Source organism: Lissotriton vulgaris, unplaced genomic scaffold (genome assembly GCF_964263255.1).
Source record: "Lissotriton vulgaris unplaced genomic scaffold, aLisVul1.2 SCAFFOLD_1633, whole genome shotgun sequence".
In the NCBI taxonomy this organism is placed as follows: Eukaryota; Metazoa; Chordata; class Amphibia; order Caudata; family Salamandridae; genus Lissotriton; species Lissotriton vulgaris.
This window is the reverse complement of record NW_028246327.1, coordinates 483915-504860: the sequence shown is the minus strand read 5'-3', so window position 1 is coordinate 504860 and position 20946 is coordinate 483915. Positions and strand designations below refer to the sequence as shown.

The following is a 20946-nucleotide window of genomic DNA, read 5'->3' as shown; positions in this document are numbered from 1 at the left end:
GATGAAACAAGTGATCATGAATCGTGAGAGGCATTTTCTATGTGCTATGGGTCTATATTTAATAGCTTCCTGTAGGGCTTCTAAATTTTCTCCTGTTCGGAGAGTTTCGTAGATCTTGTTTAAACAATTTGCGACATTCGGCACCTCTCGTATACCCTGTAGAGCTTCTCGTAGACGAAGGGAGATATCTACTTGTGAACCTTCCCCTGGGGTCGGGTCGTAATCACATTCTAACATGGGTGGATCCCCGCTTGAGGTGTCAAAGATGGTTTCAGTCGGGGTGACTATTCGTCTGGCTGTGATTTGATTGGTATAAGCAGGAAGAGGTTCCATTAAGTAGGTGGTAATGAAGTCTTTGGGAGCAGAAGGAGTTTTAGGACATGGGGGTGCTGTGGGAATACTAGGGTTATCATCGGACTCCGTCTTTTGTAAAAGGACGGGATACATTCCTGTTACAGAGGCCGAGGCCTCCCTCTCTATTTGTTCAAAATTAATATCCGCATTCTGTTCTCGTAACTTTCTCATCTTACTTTCTTCTGACATTCTATTTGCTTTCTCTACTTTTCTTTGCTCTTTCTGTTCCCTTTGATGTGCTTCCTTTCGCCATAATTCAATACTCTCTAACATCGAGGGTCTTGCTTTCTTTTCCCAACATTTCTTTTCAACTGCCATGATACAATTCAAATCCCATGTGCCACTCTTTGGCCATCTAATCGCAATTTCTAAATCTTGAGTGTACTCTTTCCACAAATCCAAGTACAAAACGGCACCTATTCCATACTTGGTGTACATAAGGAAACCAGGAGTATCCTTTGGGGGGACTGGAACATCTTGTTCCAATAACCCCCTCCGGGTACCCAGTTTACATAACTTTGAAAACAAAGGCATAGTGACAACAAGCAACAAACAAAAACTTACACTTGATAACTTGATATATCCTGAGTATCGGAATAAAAACATACCGTTTTCTAGAAACCTAGAACCCGTCTTGTCTGTGCTCTGAAAAATCAGAACCCGTCTTGATACAACCCCAGCAGTACTCACCGAGGTGCAGAGAACTTGAAGATCTGGACACTGGCCTAGTTGCGCTGCGCTCTTGATCGGGGGACTTGGCGGGATTCTGAAGACCTCGGACTCTGCAATCTTCACAGGTTTCGAGCTTTGGGTCGAGACTTCCGCTGTCGTCCTCACCGCCTCGTATGGATGCTCAGACCTCGGTACAGCCTCTCTCGGACATGATGGAGTTCATGCAGGAACACCCTGCAGCGTGCACTCTTTTGAAGTCCGTCGATGTCTTGAAGAGACCGGTTTGGGTCCGCATCACCGGCGTGTGGGGAGAAAGGGAAGTTCCTGTTCGGGCGCCAATTTGCTGTGGTAAATATTTTAGTAATTTACCTTGATCGGAATTTCTATAATATCAATAAGGTCAAGTATGAAGAGCAGAGTCCGTGGTGGTTCGAATCAAGGGTCTTTATTCAGTAACTCGAGTTAAGGGAGAGCTCCGTCACCTAAGGAGGATCGGAAGAATCTCTAACTTTCATCAAAGAGGACATGGTATTTATCCACAGAAAAGAGGAAGGAGCTTCCCTTGAGCAAAACTCGGATAGTTGTGTTTGCAACAATACATAGGTCAGTAAAACTCGGATAACCGTGTCGTAATTTTACAGAAATCATAGCAACGTTACTGTGTCAAAATCATACAGAAGTTATGACAGGAAGAAGCGTGACTATGTCTTTAATCATGAGGAAGTCACGACAGAAGCAGAGCATTGAGAAATAATCCTAGGCTGGTTCCTTAGATAAGAGAGAGAGAGAGAGAGAGAGAGAAAAAAAAGAACTGGTCGTTGACAGGATGTCTGGTGTCGTGTCTTTCAGCAAACGGGCGCTCTTCTTCTCGGAATTGGTTGTCGTGGTTTAGCAAAACTGGGCCTATTTCTCGGAATCGGCCCGATTATAGGGAAATGGTTACAAACGGGGGGGTCTTGTTCTCGGAATCGGCTTGACCACAGGAATGTACAGTTTGAGTGAAGAAGCTGTTTCTCGACATCGCCTTAGCCATAAGAATGTACCTTTGAATTTTAGAGGAAGGAGAGTGCATGTGCAACATTTGTGTGCGCGTGATCAGGTTTGCTTGTGTTCTCGTTCGCTTGTTTTCCGACATGATGGGCTCGGGGACGTGACTGAGAGGGTGTATGATGGGACATAAACTACGAGAAATAATCTTTTTCCACAGTGCCTAGGCCCAGGAAACGGAAACTTCCATATAGGCTGCTGCAGTTGATGCTAGTTTTGGCTAGGCGCAGGGTTGCCATCACATGGATGGGACAGAGGGCCCCTGAGGTAGATAATTGGCTTAAGGATGTGAGGGAATGGGCACTCGCGGAGGAAACGCATATGCAGAGTTCCAGAAAAGATGACAAATTGCAGGAAGACCTGTTGGCTTGGCGAACCCTGTGTATGGCAGGGTTTGGCACGGAGTCACACTCTGATTCCGAGGGGACCAGTGGTGACCTGTTCTCGTCATCTGAATCCGGCCCGGAGGGGGGGGGGATGCATGTCTATGAGTACTTGATTGTGGGGTGCGGCTCTTGGGTCCTGCTCTAACTTCCTCACGTACACTTGAACTGTAATTCTGGTAATGTTTCTCTGTCACATGAACTTCCTTGCTTGCAGATGTAGTCCTTTCTGTAGAGTGCCATAATGAGTCCATCGATCTGTGTACTATTGTTTGTAATGATGCCCATGTGGGGGGTGGGGTTTTTTTCTTTTTGTATTTCTCGCAAAAACTTTTGAAAATAAAGGTTTAAAAAAAAAAAAAGGATCCATATTACAGATTCCACCAAGGGCACTGACAAATACCAAAGACCATTTGTTTCTTTAACTTTCTTATTACACTTTATTTAGTCATATGCAGTCATTCATGATGATTTCTTTTCTCTTTTTTACTTTTTCTTTTTTTCACGTCTTTCTTTTTGTGAATAAAAAGTTCTAAGAAAAACACAATTCTATCACAAATTTACAATATTACAAGAGATATTTACACAATAAATTACAACTGAATTTCATACATGCCTGGGTAGAGAAACCATGCAACCGACATCTTACATACACACTACATACACCCTTTTCACACAACACACTCCATCTGCACGAGTTAACACGTTTCAGTTGTTTGTCTATTGATCACAATTTTTTCACTACGTTCCGTAGGATTAAGTAATAGACTTGGTCAACGCGTTTCGGTGAGATAAACGATAGTAGAAACCACCTTCTTCAGGACCCGTCAGAGTATTGCATAAGAGTCTCTACACCTAGGAGTATCTAAAAGAAAAATATATAAGTAAAACCTTTAATAGGTACAGTGGCTATATTTTAACATAAAAAAACAGTGACATCCATTTTGACCTAAACTATATACATGTTTATGCCAGTTCTATCAATAGCCCCGTGTTTACAGCCACACCCGTGAGGAGTTTATTTATACCTACATTCTAGTTGTACAGTCCTATCCTGCATATTGGCCCTACTTACTTAGGTCAAGGCAGGTATGTTATATCTCCATCAGATTCACTTTTCATCAGATTTATAATCTATACAGTGGTTAACCGTTGCCCACACCAACTCTGGGCAAGTGCACAGATTCCTCTTCTCCTGGGTACTCTCTATATACTTGCCCACACATATTGTCTCCAGTTGCAACATAGGCATATGCAAATGAGAGTTGCACTTACCCCTTTTGTTCTACGCCTTTCTGTTCTCACATCCAAGAGATCTGTTTGGGGGTTTTCATATTCTATTCACGACTGTCTGATATTACTGACTAGTGGTGAGAGGGAGACAGGTTTGCCAATATTAGAATAGTTGCAATGCTGTTCTATTACACTATAAAGGGGAGCACTCAAACCTACCTTTTTACAGAAGTGTCAAAATTAAGACACGGGGTGGACACAAGTATATTTCTTTTTTTTAAGAAAGGTTTCCACTAGCTGTTCTCTCTGTATGGACAAATGGAAATTGCAGTAAAAATAAGTAAGACTATAAACGTGTTATATATTCAAATCCCAATATAACTGTATATATAATATTAGATTACCTTTCTCAATGAGCTATATAAGTTCATAACTCCCCATCTCCTCCCCTTAAAAATTATTTCCCCAAAAGGAGCCCCTAGCATGGGTTCTAGCCTCTACTTACTTTCCACGCTTCTGGCTTAATCCCATCAATCACAAAGTCCCCAGTTGCAGCATGCATCCACACCATCAGGACTCTACTTGCTAGGTGCCGCTATTTATACCTCTCCTGACTGATCTCAACAAGCTCCTAATTACTTAAGTTAAAACACATGTTTACACTGGGCGGACGGTTCCTCATTCCGTCCTAGTCACATGTCTCATTCCTGCCAATCCGATTTACGGACGGGATAGAATTCTTAGTTCAAGCACTTGTGAGGCTTTTGTCCGCCATCTTGGAGTGATTTAAGGATCATATGTTCTTATACCCCTTGACATTTTTTTAATTTCTCCCCCATCGTCATGCGGTCTAATTATGGCATGGTCTCTTTCACTTTTATTTCGGTTTTGAGGACATCTTGTCCATTATTATTTTAGAATTTTACTCATCGTTCGATTTAAAAAACGACGAAAATTGTCTCTGAGCCGGAAGGGATATTCGTCGGTCATTCTAAAATGATCGTACGCCCATGGTTCCATTCCCTTTCTTAATTTAACAATGGGAACGTATTTTCCTTCCTAATCTTATAATCCATCGGATGTTCAGTTATATAAACGACAGTCAGGAGAAGTTGAGGAAGGACTAATATTAGTCGGCCATCTTGGAGTTTCTTACATGGCGTATTAATCATTTTTTATAATTACAATGTGCAACCATTATTTATAATTAGAGTTGTTTCTTATCCTCATGGTCAACCAGATGTTAAGGGGACCTGTTCTACCATTGGTCATATTGAAGTGGGGCTTGAGGCAGTTGACCTGCAGGACCCTCAAATGGGTTCCTGGGGTCTGGAGGTCCACCAGGTAGTGACTTCCCCTTCACCAGTCCTGTTTGGCCCGGGGCTCCACTGGATCCACCAACCACACTTTGTGGCCATGTTAAAACTCTACCACGTGGCCTTCTGGTCATGCTAGAGCTTCATGTATTCCTGGCGGGCCTCCAGGTTCTCTGGCCTTTTTCCAAAAGTGCTTCATCTGAGTCCAGAAAGCCAACATGTAGCTTACTAAATTTCTTTGCAGGTGTGTTTTTGAGAGCTGGCTCCCACCCCTTCTTCACACGGCTGAGGGGCCCTCTAACAGGCTGGCCATAAGAAGTTGGAAGGGGTTGGAATGACACTAGCTTGAAATGTGGGACTGCAGACAAGCAGAGAAAATTTTCAATAAACTGGGCAAGTTGTATTTGGAGGCCGACTGGAGAGCTATTTAATAATAAATCAATTACTGGAGTTGGCGCAGACCCCACGAGAGGTGAAGAATTGTCTGAGAGACACTACGAGTCCCCCAGCATGCATAAAAGGAAACACTCACCTGAGAGGCCCACCAGAGGGCCATTAACATCTAATTGGCATGCAGACAAGTTGGTTTCTCAGCATTTCTGCAAAGACTGGCAAGCCAGTGAACAAGGAGCTGCTTGCTTCGAAACGTGTTAGGCATAAATGTGATCTGGATGCAAGTTGCTGGTTTAGCTTTTAAATAAAATAATTCTGAGAATTGGTTAGCAATCGAGTGTGTCTTCAAATAAGGGTAAACTTCTCCGGCTGTCCTGCTGGAGAAGGCTGTACCACCAGGGAATCAACTGAAACGCAGCAGAGTTAGAATTACTCGAGCCTGAAATGCGGGACTGCAGACAAGCAGAGGAAATTGTTAATAAACTGTGCAAGTTGTATTTGGAGACCCACTGCAGAGCTATCTATACTACTATTATAAAGAGAGAACTTTGAACCTTTGAGGCGGGTAAACTCAGGAACCACTGCACCAATCCAAACACCCGATAAATTGTTGTAATTGTCAGGGTCTGCAGATGGACATAGGCTATATAAAAAAAGAAAATATACGTTCTTTAAAATATTTACGATTTAAAAAAAGTTGTCCCTTGGAAGTAACGCCGACGTGCCTGCTGACATCAGGAGCACGGGGAGGAGCGGCGTACAGGAGCGCGAGGAGGAGCGGCGGACATGAGCGCGGGGAGGAGCGGCGGACAGGCAGGGAGGTGCGGTGAGGAGCGCCGGACAGGCGGAGAGGAGCGGCGGACAGGTGGTGAGGAGCGGTGAGGAGCGGCAGACAGGCGGGGAGGAGCGGCGGCTGAGGTAGGTGAAGCGGCCCGTGTGCGGCTCATTGGGGGCCCTGAAAGTGGCGTGTGCGCTCCGGGGGACCCATGGACAACGTCGGGGCGGGTGGGGGCCCAGAAGCCTGATTGCTCCCGGACAACGTCGGGACGGGCTGCTAGTGTATTAATAAATCAATTACCGGAGTTGGCGCAGACCCCGCAAGAGGGGAAGAATTGACTGACCTATCCGCTCATACATCTATACAGCCACTCACACACTGACTAAGTCACCCATAGAGCTACTCTCACACTTACTCACCGATAGTCAATAACACAGTCACTTACTCACCCATACAGCTAGACACACACCCACTTACTCATACAGATACTAACATGTACTCACTCACCTATAAAGTCAATGACACACGCACATATTCTCCCATACAGCCACTCTCACATTCACTCTCACCCATACAGTCCCTCATATACCTTATCACTCACATACACTGCCTTTCATATACCTGGTTGCTCACCCATATACCACCGACACATCCACTCACTCACTCACAACGCCATAAACACATTCACTCCCTCATACAACCCCTCACACACGCGCTCACTGATCCATACAGCCACTGACTCATCAATACAGCGGTGGCGGCTCAGCTGCTAAGGCGAAAGAGCGTCGCCCCACTTCTCTCGGAGCAGTGTAAAAGGAAAAATAATATGATGATAACAGAAATCATTATCATTTTATTTCTAGTATCTACCAGCCAGGTTAGGGCGGGCCGGGCTCCAGTGACATAGAGGGAGGAGGAGTGGTTGCTGCTACATGAAGTGCACATGACTGTTTGGCCAGCCCTCTGTGGCCGGCCAAAGAGTCATGCATACCTTGCGTTTTCTTCTCCTGACTGTAATTCATAGCCTGGGTGGAGAACATGCACAGGCTGTCAGTTCCTGTCTGAATGCCGAAACACAGCACTCAGACCAATCACACAGCTGCTGTCATGGTGACAGCAGCGTCGCAATTGGCTTAGTGGAGTCTGGGTGCTGCCCGGAGCCAGCAGGACTTCGAGGACTAAGAAGAGGCTGCAGTTGGCCACTGGTGACATGACAAGCAGGTAAATCTTTTATTTATTTCTGACCCCTCCTACCCGTCTCTCCGCCACTGTTACATATAAGCCGCCACTGCAATACAGGCAGTCACACACCCCATCACCCACCCACACAGGCACTCAGAAACCCATACAGGTGCTGAGACAACCAGCCACTCAAATATCCTCTGACCCACACATACAGCCACTTGGACAGCAACTGACAGACTGATACACGGATTCACACAACCAATCACTCACATATACATTAACTGAGACACCTAATCACACACTTATAGTCACGCACCCTCTGAATCATCCATACAGGTACTCGTACACCCACTGATTCACCAATACACTTTGGTATATATATTTAACTCTCATAAACTTTTTAAAAACATACAGTCACTGGATGACGTCATCAGTGATGTCATCAGTGATGTCACTGACCGTCATGAGTGATGTAATATGTAAGGTCATAAGCAGTGCATTGCCCGGCACGAGTTATAGTTAGCTGAGCTAACTATAATTGCTGAATTTCATTGGTTTTGTATGAGTGAAACCTGAGCGTAACTTTAACATCCCTGTAACCTTAGTTTTTTTGGGGTGAATTTTTAAGTTAATTTTTAATTCCATATGCTAACTATAACGTTTCTGTAACCAATGTTTTTTAAACTAGTAATCGCGTTTGCAAAGTATTGTAGAAAGGGGGCGGGCCTCCAATCAGGTCTCGGGAAAACTGCTGTGTAGGGCTTACAGGTGTTACCAGGAGGAATTCTTGGTCCACAAGGTCCCTCTGCATCCAAGAGAACTTCTTTGCCCAACCAGTAGTGCCCCAAGAGGCGCGTCTGCAGAGTGGTGGAGAAAGAGGGTGTGCCCCCGAAGACCTCTTAGCAATCCTGCTGTGTGGGACTTACTGGAGGTAATAGGAGGGGTTGTTCGCTCCAAGGACCCCCAGCAGCCAAGGGGACTTCATCTCCCAACTATTATTGCAGCAGGAGGTGTGTTTGCCAAGTAGTGGAGAAAGGGGGCGAGCCTCCAACCAGGTCTCAGGAAACCCGCTGTGTTGGGCTTGCAGGTGTTACCAGTAGGACATCTTGGTCCAAAAGGTTCCTCGCCATCCAAGAGAACTTCATTGCCTAACCAGTGGTGCGCCAGGAGGTGCTTTTGCAGAGTGGTGGAGAAAGAGGGCATGGCCCCCGAAGACCTCTTAGCAATCCTGCTGTGTGAGACTTACTGGAGGTAACAGGAGGGGTTCGCTCCAAGGACCCTCAGAAGCCAAAGGAACTTCATCCCCCAAGTAGTATTGCACCAGGAGGTGTGTTTGCAGAGTGGTGGAGAAAGGGGGCGGGCCATGAAGACCTCTTAGCAGTCATGCTGTGTGAGACTTACTGAAGGTAACAAGAGGGGTAGTTGGCCCCCAAGGATGTCCTTTGAGGCCAACAACTCCTCCTGTCACCTCCAGTAAGGAAAAGCAATGCTGTCTCCCGCTGGATTCGGGGAGCCGGCAGGGTCCGTGGGGGCATTCTGGCTCCCCGTGATCCCAGCTGTAAAAAGTGGGTGCCCTGGATGGGTCCAGGGAACTCACACCACAGGCCAAGCCCTGGATGGGGTCACCAGGGCTTAGATTGGCCAGGTGGGGGGGGGGGCTACTCAGCCCCCCCCTTTTACTTTTGCAAATAAATTAAAAAGAATAGGGTTAGACCTGGCATAATTGGCGTGGGTTTCCCCTGTATTTTTGGCCTTTGCCTCCTGTTATTTTGCTGTGTATTGGACTTTGTTTTTGCTGATCTAGATGCTTTGAACACTTTGCCCCTGCTGGGTAGTGCCAAAGTGCATGTTCTCCCTGTAAATTGTTGTTATGGATTGAATTCCATGATTGGCATTTTGATTTCTAGCCAGTCCTTGGTACAGTGCCCTGTGTGTGCACAGGGCCTGTAAATCAAATGCTGCCAGTGGGCCTGCAGTACTGATTGTGCCACCCACATAAGCAGCCTGTAAACGGCCCACGCAGTGATCTGTCAGGCCAGCCCGTTAGGCCCCGCCCAGTTGCCCTGTAGCCAGTCCAAAATGTGCTTCCTGCTCATTTCTATTGGTGGATCGGGGTCTGGCACATGGACCAGGGCCGGGGACAGGCTGCACCCCATTAAAGCGATGGCGAATTACCGGGGGAACTGCATTGGTACTGTGTCTGCATCTTCCCTGTGAGCTGGTTAATTTACCCACATTTAAAACCTCATGTAAAACGAGATTAAACGCTACCCTTGGAAACGCACCAAAGTTTTAGCGCCTCAGGCATGCTTTTCCGAATTAAGCAGTGTGCGAAAAGGGGCTGTGTCAAGTGAATTCCCCACTGGGAGGACATGGCATGCATTATATTGAAATATTATCAGACCAGCACACGTTTTGCCAAATATCAACAGGGAACAGGGACAAGGCAAACAATAGACATAACAGATAAAATAGGATTGTTTCTTGTGGGGTTGGGTTGATCTCCATTTTAGCTCTGCAGTACAATGTATTATATAAAAAAAATTTGAAATATAAAATAATATGTAGGTTTCAAACGATGAACTTTAGCGTGGCTCCAGAAGCTACCTAGAAAGGCATTGCAAGTCCTATAACAATAATAATAGAGAATGTTCTAAACACATTAATTGTTAGAATAACAGACGCACTTTTACCTAACTTAATGGCACACATTTTTCGACATTGGAGCCTTGAAAGCTTCAGTTATTAAACAAGCATTCAAAATGCAATCGGTCTCGCCTTTCATTAAGTAAAAGCCATTTGCTTTGCTATACAATACCATTAGCAAAGCAAATGGCTTTAACTTAATCAAAGGCGAGACCTATTGCATTTTCAATGCTTGTTTATATCTAGTTTGCAACTATCTGATTATTGTACAAAATATCCTCTACTAATTAAAACTATGGAAGTGTGTTCTTTTTGCTACACTTATGTGGAAAGCAATGCGTCTTATGTCGTTTCCGAATCAGGGTCTTGTTCCACCGCATGGACTGTGACCTGTTACCAGGATCATATTGACTGTGACCCTCACATCCTTGAGTTAACGTGATCTATAGAACAAAGAGCCATGCAGAATTTTCTTATTTTTGCACATGAGATAATGCTGTGGGTTATTCAAGAATGCCTCTCACCTTTACTCCTTCGCACTTTCTCTTCTTGCCCTATGGCTAGTGTGAGAATGGTCATTTCTGTGCCTGCAGCCAGGATACTGTGAAGTCATGACTGGATTCAAGTCAGTAACTCTCTCCCTTTCAGCCTGTGTCTCAAATCGTATTAGCATCTTCTTGTGTCATTTGATCAGACGGTACTTGGCCACCCCGGTCTGTATATGTGTTGTAGCAGAAGAAGTCTCCAGTGGTTTACAGTGAATCAACTCTGCTCATACAATTGCTTACTCTTTCATCAGCCTTTGTCCTCAGTTCCACCACTAGCCCTGACTCAAATCTTCATTGTCAAGTTGATTTGTAATCTTTTCAGTATTTCTCAAGTGATGCAGTTTCATCCTGAAACAAGGCAGGTTTGTCTTTAAAAATGAATGGCTAAGTGTGTAAACAATAAATTGCAATTGTTAAAATAGGCAAGTATTGTTGCAGCAGTTTTTGTCATGTCCACTTTCTCTTATTGCTTGATGTTTCCAGGTGTGAGTGCTGGCTTGTCCTTGCTGTCCCTCTCCTGGGCTCTGGTGTCCTACAGCCGCTTCATGTGCCTCCTAAAGCCGGGACACCTCTACATGCCGTGGGCCGCCCTGCTGTGCCAGATGCTCTGGCGGATGGGGATGCTTGGCACCCGCGTCATGGCCCTGGCTGTGTTTGCCAGGGTGCACCATTTCTGGACTTTTGCAGTCGCAGGTATGACCACTGATTGTATGAGTTCTTCTAAACTTTGCTTTTCGTCTTAATAAAACTGGTGGCCTTTCAAGTACCTGCAGATGACCGGGAAACTTAATTGAGAAACATTAAATAGTAGAAACTGGTTTAGACAGACTAATCGAAATAAGACTGAGAAACTGGATATCCTTTTTTAAAATGTAGGTTTATATTATGAAACTGAAATGAAAAACAAACTTATATAGCTTTCTAAACTCGAAGGTATCAAGGTGCTGCTTACATTTTATATCAGAGAAAATTATGTCCATGCTAACAACGTTTATTCCTGCACTATTAATTGTGTTTAATTAGCTGATTGCAGCTCTATTCATTGATAAAGTTGAGTCATCAACTGTTAAGACGGTCTTCTTCAGGAATGATGGTAGGGGTTTAGGTGGCAGTCACCGGTAATAACTGCAGATGTTAAAATGCTACCCGTTAGGAATGTGGAAAATACTCTTTGGAGAAACAATCCACTCTGCCAGGTTGCCAACAGTGGTGCAGTCACCACAAATGCTATACCCTCTAGTGATGTAAAATCTACCCCAGGCTTCTCAATTACAGGAATTAATGCTACACTTGAAAATGGTAGCTTTACCACCCAAAATAAGGTCAGCTGGGAGATGATCCTAAAAAGGTTTCATCTATAATAACCAGCTGCTGAAGGGTAATGCCTGGGTTCTGAGTGGTAGCTGTGATGCTTGCTGCTGTGAAGTAGAGTGGTGCACGTGCTCTACAGAGCTGCTATTTAACCAGAAAAATGTTTCCAACTTAATGGAGATTCTGGTTTTCAAATGTGGGCCTGGTTCTTTACTTTTAATGCTGAAAAAATATATTAATATACGATTAAGATCTTGGAGTATAATCATTATGTGCAAATTCATCCATATTTCAGGTTATATTATGCAATGTTAATCTTCTGTATATCACTTTTCAACCCATGTCCTGGGCTTGTGCCTCAAGGTTTGCTATACACTTCTGATATAAGGAAAGCACTGTGGTAATATATGGGGCACAGAAAGGATTTCAGTGTGTGTGATGAAGCATATGTCAAAGTGAATTGTGATAAAAACAGTCATTTGTTGGCAGACTGACAAAAGCATTAGACACATCTACTAATTCTCCAATATCCCCTCGAGCACATTCAAGTAGACGTCTTAAATAGCAACACACTTAAGTAATACTCTGTTGCATGAAATGTTCAGAGCAAGTGTGTGTGTGTGTTTGTGCAGTTTTAGTAGGCGTAACTGTGGGATGGCGTTATTTATGTATGAGTTGTGTTGCGCTCTACATGCCGCCTAATGTTCACTGCAGAGGACTTGTCCACCAGGTTGTAACGACCGGATTCTCAAGACAGGCAGCTCACCAACCGTGGCTAACCCAGTCGTCACGTAACGACACTCTTCTCAGGCCACTATTTACAAGATATCTAGAATACTCACCTGAGAAAGTGAAAAGAAGCTATTTATATGCCTGTATACTCAAACATACCACTAATACCTAATGGATTCCATATCTTATCCTATATTGACCTCATTTTATATTCTTTAACGTCTCCCGACGATATCTTCTATTTTTATAGTCCTGTAAGACTGTCTCTATCTTTATAGTCCCGTGAGACTGTATCTTTAACGTCACCCGACGATATCTTTAACGTCACCCGGCGATCTCTTTAATGTCACCCGGCGATCTCTTTAATGTCACCCGGCGATCTCTTTAATGTCACCCGACGATCTCTTTAACGTCACCCGACGATATCTTTAACGTCACCCGACGATCTCTTTAACGTCACCCGACGATCTACACTAATGGGGATAACTAATAGGGATTCACCTTTTAGAGTTATTTCCCAAATGAAGTTCACACTCTCCCCCAATCATCAGTTACCTTTGCAGAAGGGCATATCCCATCCTTCTGTATGTCAGCACCTGGTTAAAAGGAAAGGTTAATCTCATTCATGAAAACATTCAAAGATATTGGTCATTAAATCTTTATTCTACAATCAAACATGACAGAATGAGCAAAAGACAAATGAATTAAGTTAGTCGCTACCTATAACCTAAAAAGGGGAATAAAGATGAATAGTTAAATGCATGCTACACTAAGCTCAGAACGCCTCACCTTAGACGTGTGTCTTTCCATCTCAGCAGCGGAGCTGATCCCTCTCTCTCTTGTTCTCTTCTATGCGCTTGGGACTCTGCTCTCCCTCTATGGCTCACGAATACACGTCTGCACCACTATGCCTCATCTACGCTGCCATGGTTCCAGGATACTCGAACCCTCTTCTGGTCTTAGTCTCTGCCACTCCTGTATGATGTCACTACAGGACTTTCAATCAACATCCTTCTTCACTTCAGGATTTCAGTTAGCTGATGGTATCAATCTCTATGCACCAGCCTTCAGACCAACTTCTTCGGTCTTCTCCACACGTTGCTCTCTCTCTTCCCTACTCGTTCCTTGATAATATAGAGGTCACTTTCTCTATGGAAAATTCCGGCATTAGGCCGACTCCCACCGAATTCCTGTACCAGTCCCCGGCCCCCTTCGCCTTCCACGGTGGCCATCTGCGTATTGCGTCTAGAGCCGGGGAGACAAACACATTCCTTGGATAAGGGCCAGTCTTGACCGGTTCCTCTCTAGCGAATAACAGGATGAATTCTAAACATTACCTTTACCCTGCAAGCGCCTAGGACAGCCGAGGCAGAAATACAAAATGGCTTCTCTCTAGCTTTCGGGCCTGTAGGCCAGAGAAAACGGTAAAAGGCACTAAACTCTGTCAAAGCACATAGTTAAACCCTACAAATTAACGCAGATACAGCTAGGACTGAAATGGTAGTAAATTATAGTCACCACCAATCTAAAAATCAACTAAAATTATCCTGTCGCTACACAGGTGGATGTTGTAGACATGGAGGTTTAAATCTTGGCCTATTAGATGGTGTAATGATGAACTAATTGTTATATTATCTCAAGTACAGATGAATGAGTGTGGTAGAGTGCTGCCCATTGGTTGGGTCCCTCAAAAGAAGAACAATGATGGTCTCACCACCGGTCCATTCTGCAATTAAGTGAATGCTATGCCTCTGTTCCTCACCTTCAAAACTTGGAAACCTAGATGTTTTATCCAGGTAGGGACTCATTTAGGGTTATTAATTCAAAGTGGCCATTCATTGTATATAATATTTTTACTAAATTAAGTATCTCAATAGGTAATTTGCTTTTCAACGACACAGTAGGTTACTAATAATATTCTTAACTTCTTATTGTTGTGTACGATTGTAGAAGCCCCCCTGTTATAGTGACAGCCAATGTAATCTCAGAATGCATTGGAATGTGTCACTTTATATCCTGTCGGAAAACATATCTTCCCTTAAATGTACTAATTCCTTTTGATCTGTAGTCCGATCACACATCATACAAACACACTCCAATTTTAATACGGGTGTTATAAGCAACTTAATGTGTTAGGCATTACAACGTTCCCCACATCATATGTATGCGGAAAAACTAAAGTGTATATTAACCAGAATGGGGAAAGAGAAGCTATAGTCCATCCGGCTTCCAGAGGTTAGTATCAAAAATCAAAAAGGGGAGAATGGATCACTTGTCCTGTATACCAGGGTCTTTTGTTCGCCTGGGAAACTTGGTAAAAACCCTCATATAGGTACACAATGGCGTAGGCAGTATATCTTGATTCTCCGCCTATGAGTACTGTAGTAGCATCATCATCGGGTCTTTATCATTGTGACCCATCTGGGTTACCAGTAGTGTCCAGAAATGAAGAAATTAACAATAGGGCGTTAGTGTGCTCTGGTGAGGTGAGTTTAAAAAGCCCTGCATCACTGTAAAGTGAAATTTTACTGGAAAAAGCAGTGATATGAGTAGTTAAAAACAAGGTTGTGCGTAGGCGGATCGAGTTATGAACCCACCGCACTGGTGTTGGTCGACATGTTTCAGCCTCGTGTTGGATTCTAGAGGCTTTCTTCAGGACCGAAAGGTGTGTAAGGAGGCGCCTTGTGGCTCCTGTTGAGATGTCCAATTCGCCACCTGTGCGTTGAGAGGTCAGACCTAATGTATCTGTACCTGTAAGCAGGGAGCAAAAACACATACTAGTACTGTTTTCCCCAAAAAAGGAACCATATGAACCTATTCTTGTCTATGGACCGCTAGTACTGCTGGAATAAACTCATCTATCCAATTCGGTATGAGTTCGTGCTCATATGTTAAGTGTATACACATTTAAACTAGGTTAAAAATAAATCAAATGGTGGTGCTTCAGGTGGGCTAAGGTACAACAAAAGGAGAAAGTGCTATCTTAATTGGTAAATAAATATTTCAGAACTGTAAATATCAGCGTGTGTGGGCTGAAAAAAATGTTTTTGATTCTCGGTGTCTGAAGAAGACATGGTTCGAGTTCAAGCATACATGTCTCAGGTCGCAGTCATTATTTTTATGTACCCCCTTTTGGAATTAGAAGACATAGTCGCAGTTTTTATACATGTAATATGATCAGGATTGGCGACCCAATACCGTCATGTGCTTTTCGAGGTCGGAAATCAGTGTAGTGTTACCAAGCATGGTGTGTTCGGTACTTCGCACGTACTTAAAATGTCGTTTTGCATAGCATGTTAAAGATAATAATAACAGTTTAACGTTGTCCCTAAAAACGGTTATTGTTTGACAAGTGTGGCCCAAATGAAATTAGTCGTGCCAAAGAAACCACCCGTTTGTTACTGTGTCGAATGGAGACTCGTAGTGATTACCTTGGTCTAGTTTTCCTACGACTTCATCGAGATGCTGTTTTGCTAGTCGGAACCGTACTCTATAAAAATTAGAGTGGGTTAGGTTCACCTTACTTGAGATACATTGTGTGGATCTCAGCGTGCCTCGTGGTTGCTTACCGGTTCTTCACAGGCTACGTGCTTATACTAGCTCTGGAAACGGTGTCCCGGGTGACGCAGGCCCGTATCCAGCTAGTATTAACATAGGGTGTCCTGTGAAAATAGAGGAAAGACTACAGTGGATGCCGCGGTTGGCAGTGGTTGGCATTTTTCTTACTGGGAAAGACCGACCTGCTGATGAAGGAGATCGATTGTATTTGATCTTCCAAGGACCCTTCTGCGATTTGTCTGATATTCCTCAGTTAATCTATCAGTATTGTGATAGAAGAGATCATACAATACCTTGTTTTCTCGCAAGTTAACTCTGGATGGTAGAGAATGGTTGGCATCAAGGGGAAGGAGGTAGTGGAAAGACTACTACTATGGGTTGACTTTAGTGTTATGTGTTCTGCGTGTCTATGACCATCAGAGATAATTCTCAGTGGGTGTCATCGTTCAGACCTTCTACACCCGTCGTAAGATGGTAAATTCAACGCATCTGTGATTTTTGAGAAAAACTAAAGTGAACAGCCTCTTAGATTCTCAAAAAAACAAGGCTCGATTCATATAAAATAGGCAATCTTTTACTCTCTATTGCCCTAGATTTGATGGGCCACTTTTCGCTTATAACAATGGGCCTTACCTCAAATAATTAGAAAAATTCCTTTGGCTAATTCCACATCAAGAACTTTATGCTGAATGTGTTTCTTATTTGTTGAAGTTTCACAATGAATTCCTGTGGGCAGATACTCAACTAAATGCAGATTTTCCTCCGTTTTAATGGGTAGAAAATCATGATTTTATAAAAAGGCAAGGACGCTAATATTATGCATACAATCTTTTATTGCCCTCAAACACAGCAGCAACAAAAACACTAGAATTAGAACACTTATTAGCTCTAGAAAATTGAACATGCATATATTCATTGAACAGGCAACCATCTTCCTCTTTTAACTGCTGAGAAATAAACACAAAACAAGCATTTACAATGCAATGGTCTCGGCATTTTTAAAGGTAGAGCTACTGGCATTGCTCATGACATTATTTTTATTTATGTTTTTTTTTAAACATAAATAAATGGCATTGTCATTTACAATGCCAATAGCAGGGCAGGACAGCAAGCACAAGCAGGGAGGGGGGGGGGTGCAAGCACAAGCAACGAGGGGGGCAGGACAGCAAACACAAGCAAAGAGGGGGGGCAGGAGAGGAAGCACGAGCAACGAGGGGGCAGGACAGAAAGGGGGTGCAGGACAGTGAGCACAAGCAACGAGGGGGGGGCAGGGTGGGTTGTATTATGCCATTTTCTAAGAAATGTAAGTTTCAGACAAATTAACCAGTCTGGCTGGATGGTCAGGAAGAGGCTGCCAAATGCAATGCTCGAGTGGAGACCTATAGTAGCGCAGCACATGCTCGATACGCTTCCTTACACCGCGATGATGCTGTTAACCTTTCACAACATGTTTTATTCCATTGAACTAAATCACAGTGTTATATTCCAGACGTCAAATGAGCGGTCCTTCAGTCCTAAATAAACATCCATCGCAGGAGGGAAAGCGGGCCCAGTTACAATGAATAGAAACTGCGATTAAAGTACATCATGTCTGTGTAAATACTGCACACACTTTAATGTATGTTCATGTTCGCTCATCTAAAGCGGTTTGAACAACCTCAGACCGTCACATGGCAGGTTAATCGATGAAAGAAGGAAGCCAGAACATGTAAATGTCTTAACACGCAATATGTCCCTCTCCAACCTTCAAAAACTGCATCAAATCTAGCCCCAGCTCCCCGGCCTTCCTCGCCACAGGCATTAAATGTGAAATTGAAGAGTCCGAACAATCAACCAAGCGCCTAGAAGATCAAACTAGCACCAAAAACAATAGAATGAGGCTTAAACTTGGATCGATAAACCCAAGCACGTATGCAAACAATGGCACATCCCTGTATGAAGCATCACTTACACTGACAACAACTACACATACGACTCACGATCACACCAAAACGGTGGATCGTTATCCTTAGAGAGAAAAAGCACCGGCTAACCCGCTGCTGAAAAAAACTCAAAGGGCAGTGCAAACACGCCACCCCGCGAAAAACACTTGAGGGGAACTCTGAGATAGTAAGGAGAAAATCAAGACAGAGAAGGATTCCAGCAAGCAGAGAAAAGACTTTGCACACACTATGCATCGGCAGCACATCACTGCCTCAAAATCAACCAACACCATTATACCCATGCGCGCAGAAGGCACACTGTTTGTAGATAGAGGACAAGCCTAAACTCCCCTCCCAACAATGAACATATTCTACTCTGGGACAACCCACTGTTTGGCAATACTGAAAGTTTTATGAGAAAATATACCTCTGGAACAGCACAACTCCGGGCCATACACATGCAAGCAAAACACAGCTGTTAAAGCGTGGAGATCAGCGAATTGCATATTCTACAGCAACACATACTGCGACAGTCACAGGTCATGTAAATCCCACACTAATCCACTTGTCCCATGTCCTTTCCATGTATCTTGCCACTGTTCTATTTTGCAAAGGAGTGGCGGTGATTCAAAGTGGCGAGGAGCGAGAGATATTCCAGAGAGGAAAAGAAAGCGATTCCTGTAGGGTAACTCGAAGTGTCTGTGATTGTGGCGGGTCAGTAATCCAGGGGAGGAGAAATGGGGCAAGGGGATGAGGTAGCTTCTCCTAAAAATGCGGGAGGTGAGGGGGCGGGGGCATCAGAGCTTAAATGGTGCCAGGGGGGCAGCTTCTAAAACGGAGAGAGATACACATTGTGAAGGAGTGCACCAATTCTTTATTCTCATAGAGGGGGCTTCTTGATTGCCATGGGGGAGCGGTATGGGAGTAGGAATGGCCCAAGGTGATTGATACATGTAGCGCAGTCGTCAATACACCTCTTCTTGTAAAGTTTAAATCCTCACTTTAATCAAATAAAAAAACATCCATTACAAAAAGATGAGAGCTACTTTCTTAGATCATAGAATTAAATGCTGACCATGAGCGGTGACTCCAAGCGGGTGCTGACTTCCGGAGGACAGCAGAGAGTTCAATGAGTCCGATCCAGGTGCTGCCCGGACGCTGTTTTCTCTTGAGGTGAGTGGTGCCCCTCCCCCCCCCCCCCTCCCAGCCCTGGGGGGCCGGGTGCCTTGGTGATGTTGCTGCGGGTCGGGCAGCCTTTTTCTTACGGTTCTCGGGTGGGGGGGGGGGGTCCTGAGCTCTGGCGATAATGGTTTCCTTGGGGCCGGATCAGGGGGCGGGGAGCTGTGGTCGGCGGAGGCGGCTCTCGCATCCGTCAGCACGTTGCACTCCAATTTGGTTATATTGGAAGCCTATGTTCTTTGGCAATTTTTACGATTATCTTGGAAATGCTGATGTCTTGCTGGCTCTTCATGACTCGTCAGTAGGGGCTGGGGGGCGCCTTCATGCTCTCTTCATAGTTGCGGAGCATTGCCCGGCCTTCGATGCTCTCGCTGCTGAGCCCTGTGCGCCTCTGCGAGGTGTCCACATGCCCGGGGGGGGGGGGGGGGGGGGGGGGGGGTCCTGACTCGTGCGGCCTGCTCCCCTTTCTCCACCCGCATCATGTGGGTGGTCATGGCAGAAATAGAGTACTGCAAACTCGGCCTGGGCTGACTGGAACAATGGAGCGCACACCTCACGTCACGCAGCAAGCGTCCAGTGCTCCGCTGTGTCCCGTAAAGAGAAGACACAACTTACGTTTCCTACTCACGAGCCCATCGCACGAGACACAACAAGAACAAGCATTTACAATGCATCAAAACTTACAATGCGTCAAAACTTACCTGGAGTGGCAGCGGGGCTGTTCCTAACAAAAACAAAAACAAAAATGGCTGCCGCAAAGCTCCGAAATTTTGGGAATCGGGCGTGTTTTTTGCTGAGTGACGGATGACGTCACAGATAGAAAGAAAGCAAAAAACACATGCCGAATCAGAAAAAGACGGGGAAATGGAGAAGAGGGGCGGGTTCCAAGCCCCCTCTCTAAGAAACATTAAATCTTCGGCCTCCGCCCATACTGCTTACGGCAGTGTGACCAGTCCTCGACCTAAAAAGCACCATCAGCTGTGCCTAAAAGCCCAAACTGTTAGAGCTCTTCAGAACTTGTCCCCGATATCCAAGACTTTTTCTTAACCTAAAAATGAATGTAAAACAAAACATTAAAAAGGGGCGGGTCAGCGGAGGGATAGTATTCGCCTCCATGCCTTTATAAAATCATAATTTTCTACCCATTAAAACTGTGGAAAATCAATATTTTTTTGCAAGGCCCGGAGGCCAATATTATGCATGTTCAAAGTTCATCTAAAACTCTTTCGAACACATTTTCCACTGGTTTAAAATAGAATCTCTTAAAAGTTGATTCTTTCGACCAATCAGCCGCCCTCAAAATTCACTGAAACCTCTCATAAACGCTTTACTAGCCATAGCAGCTCTAACAGAGTGTACACCAAAGACACTCACATCCACTCCAGCCTTAAACAACCTCTTTCACCCACCTTGCTAAGGTAGGTGCTGAAACTGTCTTAAAAGGGTTCCTAAAACAAATTAACAACTGAGAATAACCACTCTGCCTTAAACCTATTTTCCTCTTCTCATATTCTCTCAAACAAGCAACCACACACAACTTACTATGCCCTCTAGAAGAGGATAACAAATTGTCCTAGACATAGTCTTCGTCCTCTTCCTCAACTCAAAACACACACCTTCCAGCTGATAACATCTAGAATTCACCTCTAAAGTGCTCATATCAGAGACTCTCCTAAAATAGACCAAACA

General features: G+C 44.4%; 1 protein-coding gene across 1 annotated transcript in view; it reads left to right on the top strand.

Moving 5' to 3' along the window:
* Positions 1 to 20946, top strand: part of XKR5 (XK related 5) — a 93470-nt gene that overhangs the window by 35537 nt on the left and 36987 nt on the right. The window contains exon 3 of the mRNA XM_086949342.1: positions 11039 to 11248. Coding sequence (XP_086805468.1) covers positions 11039 to 11248 — 210 coding nt within the window. The remainder of the gene's footprint in view (positions 1 to 11038; positions 11249 to 20946) is intronic.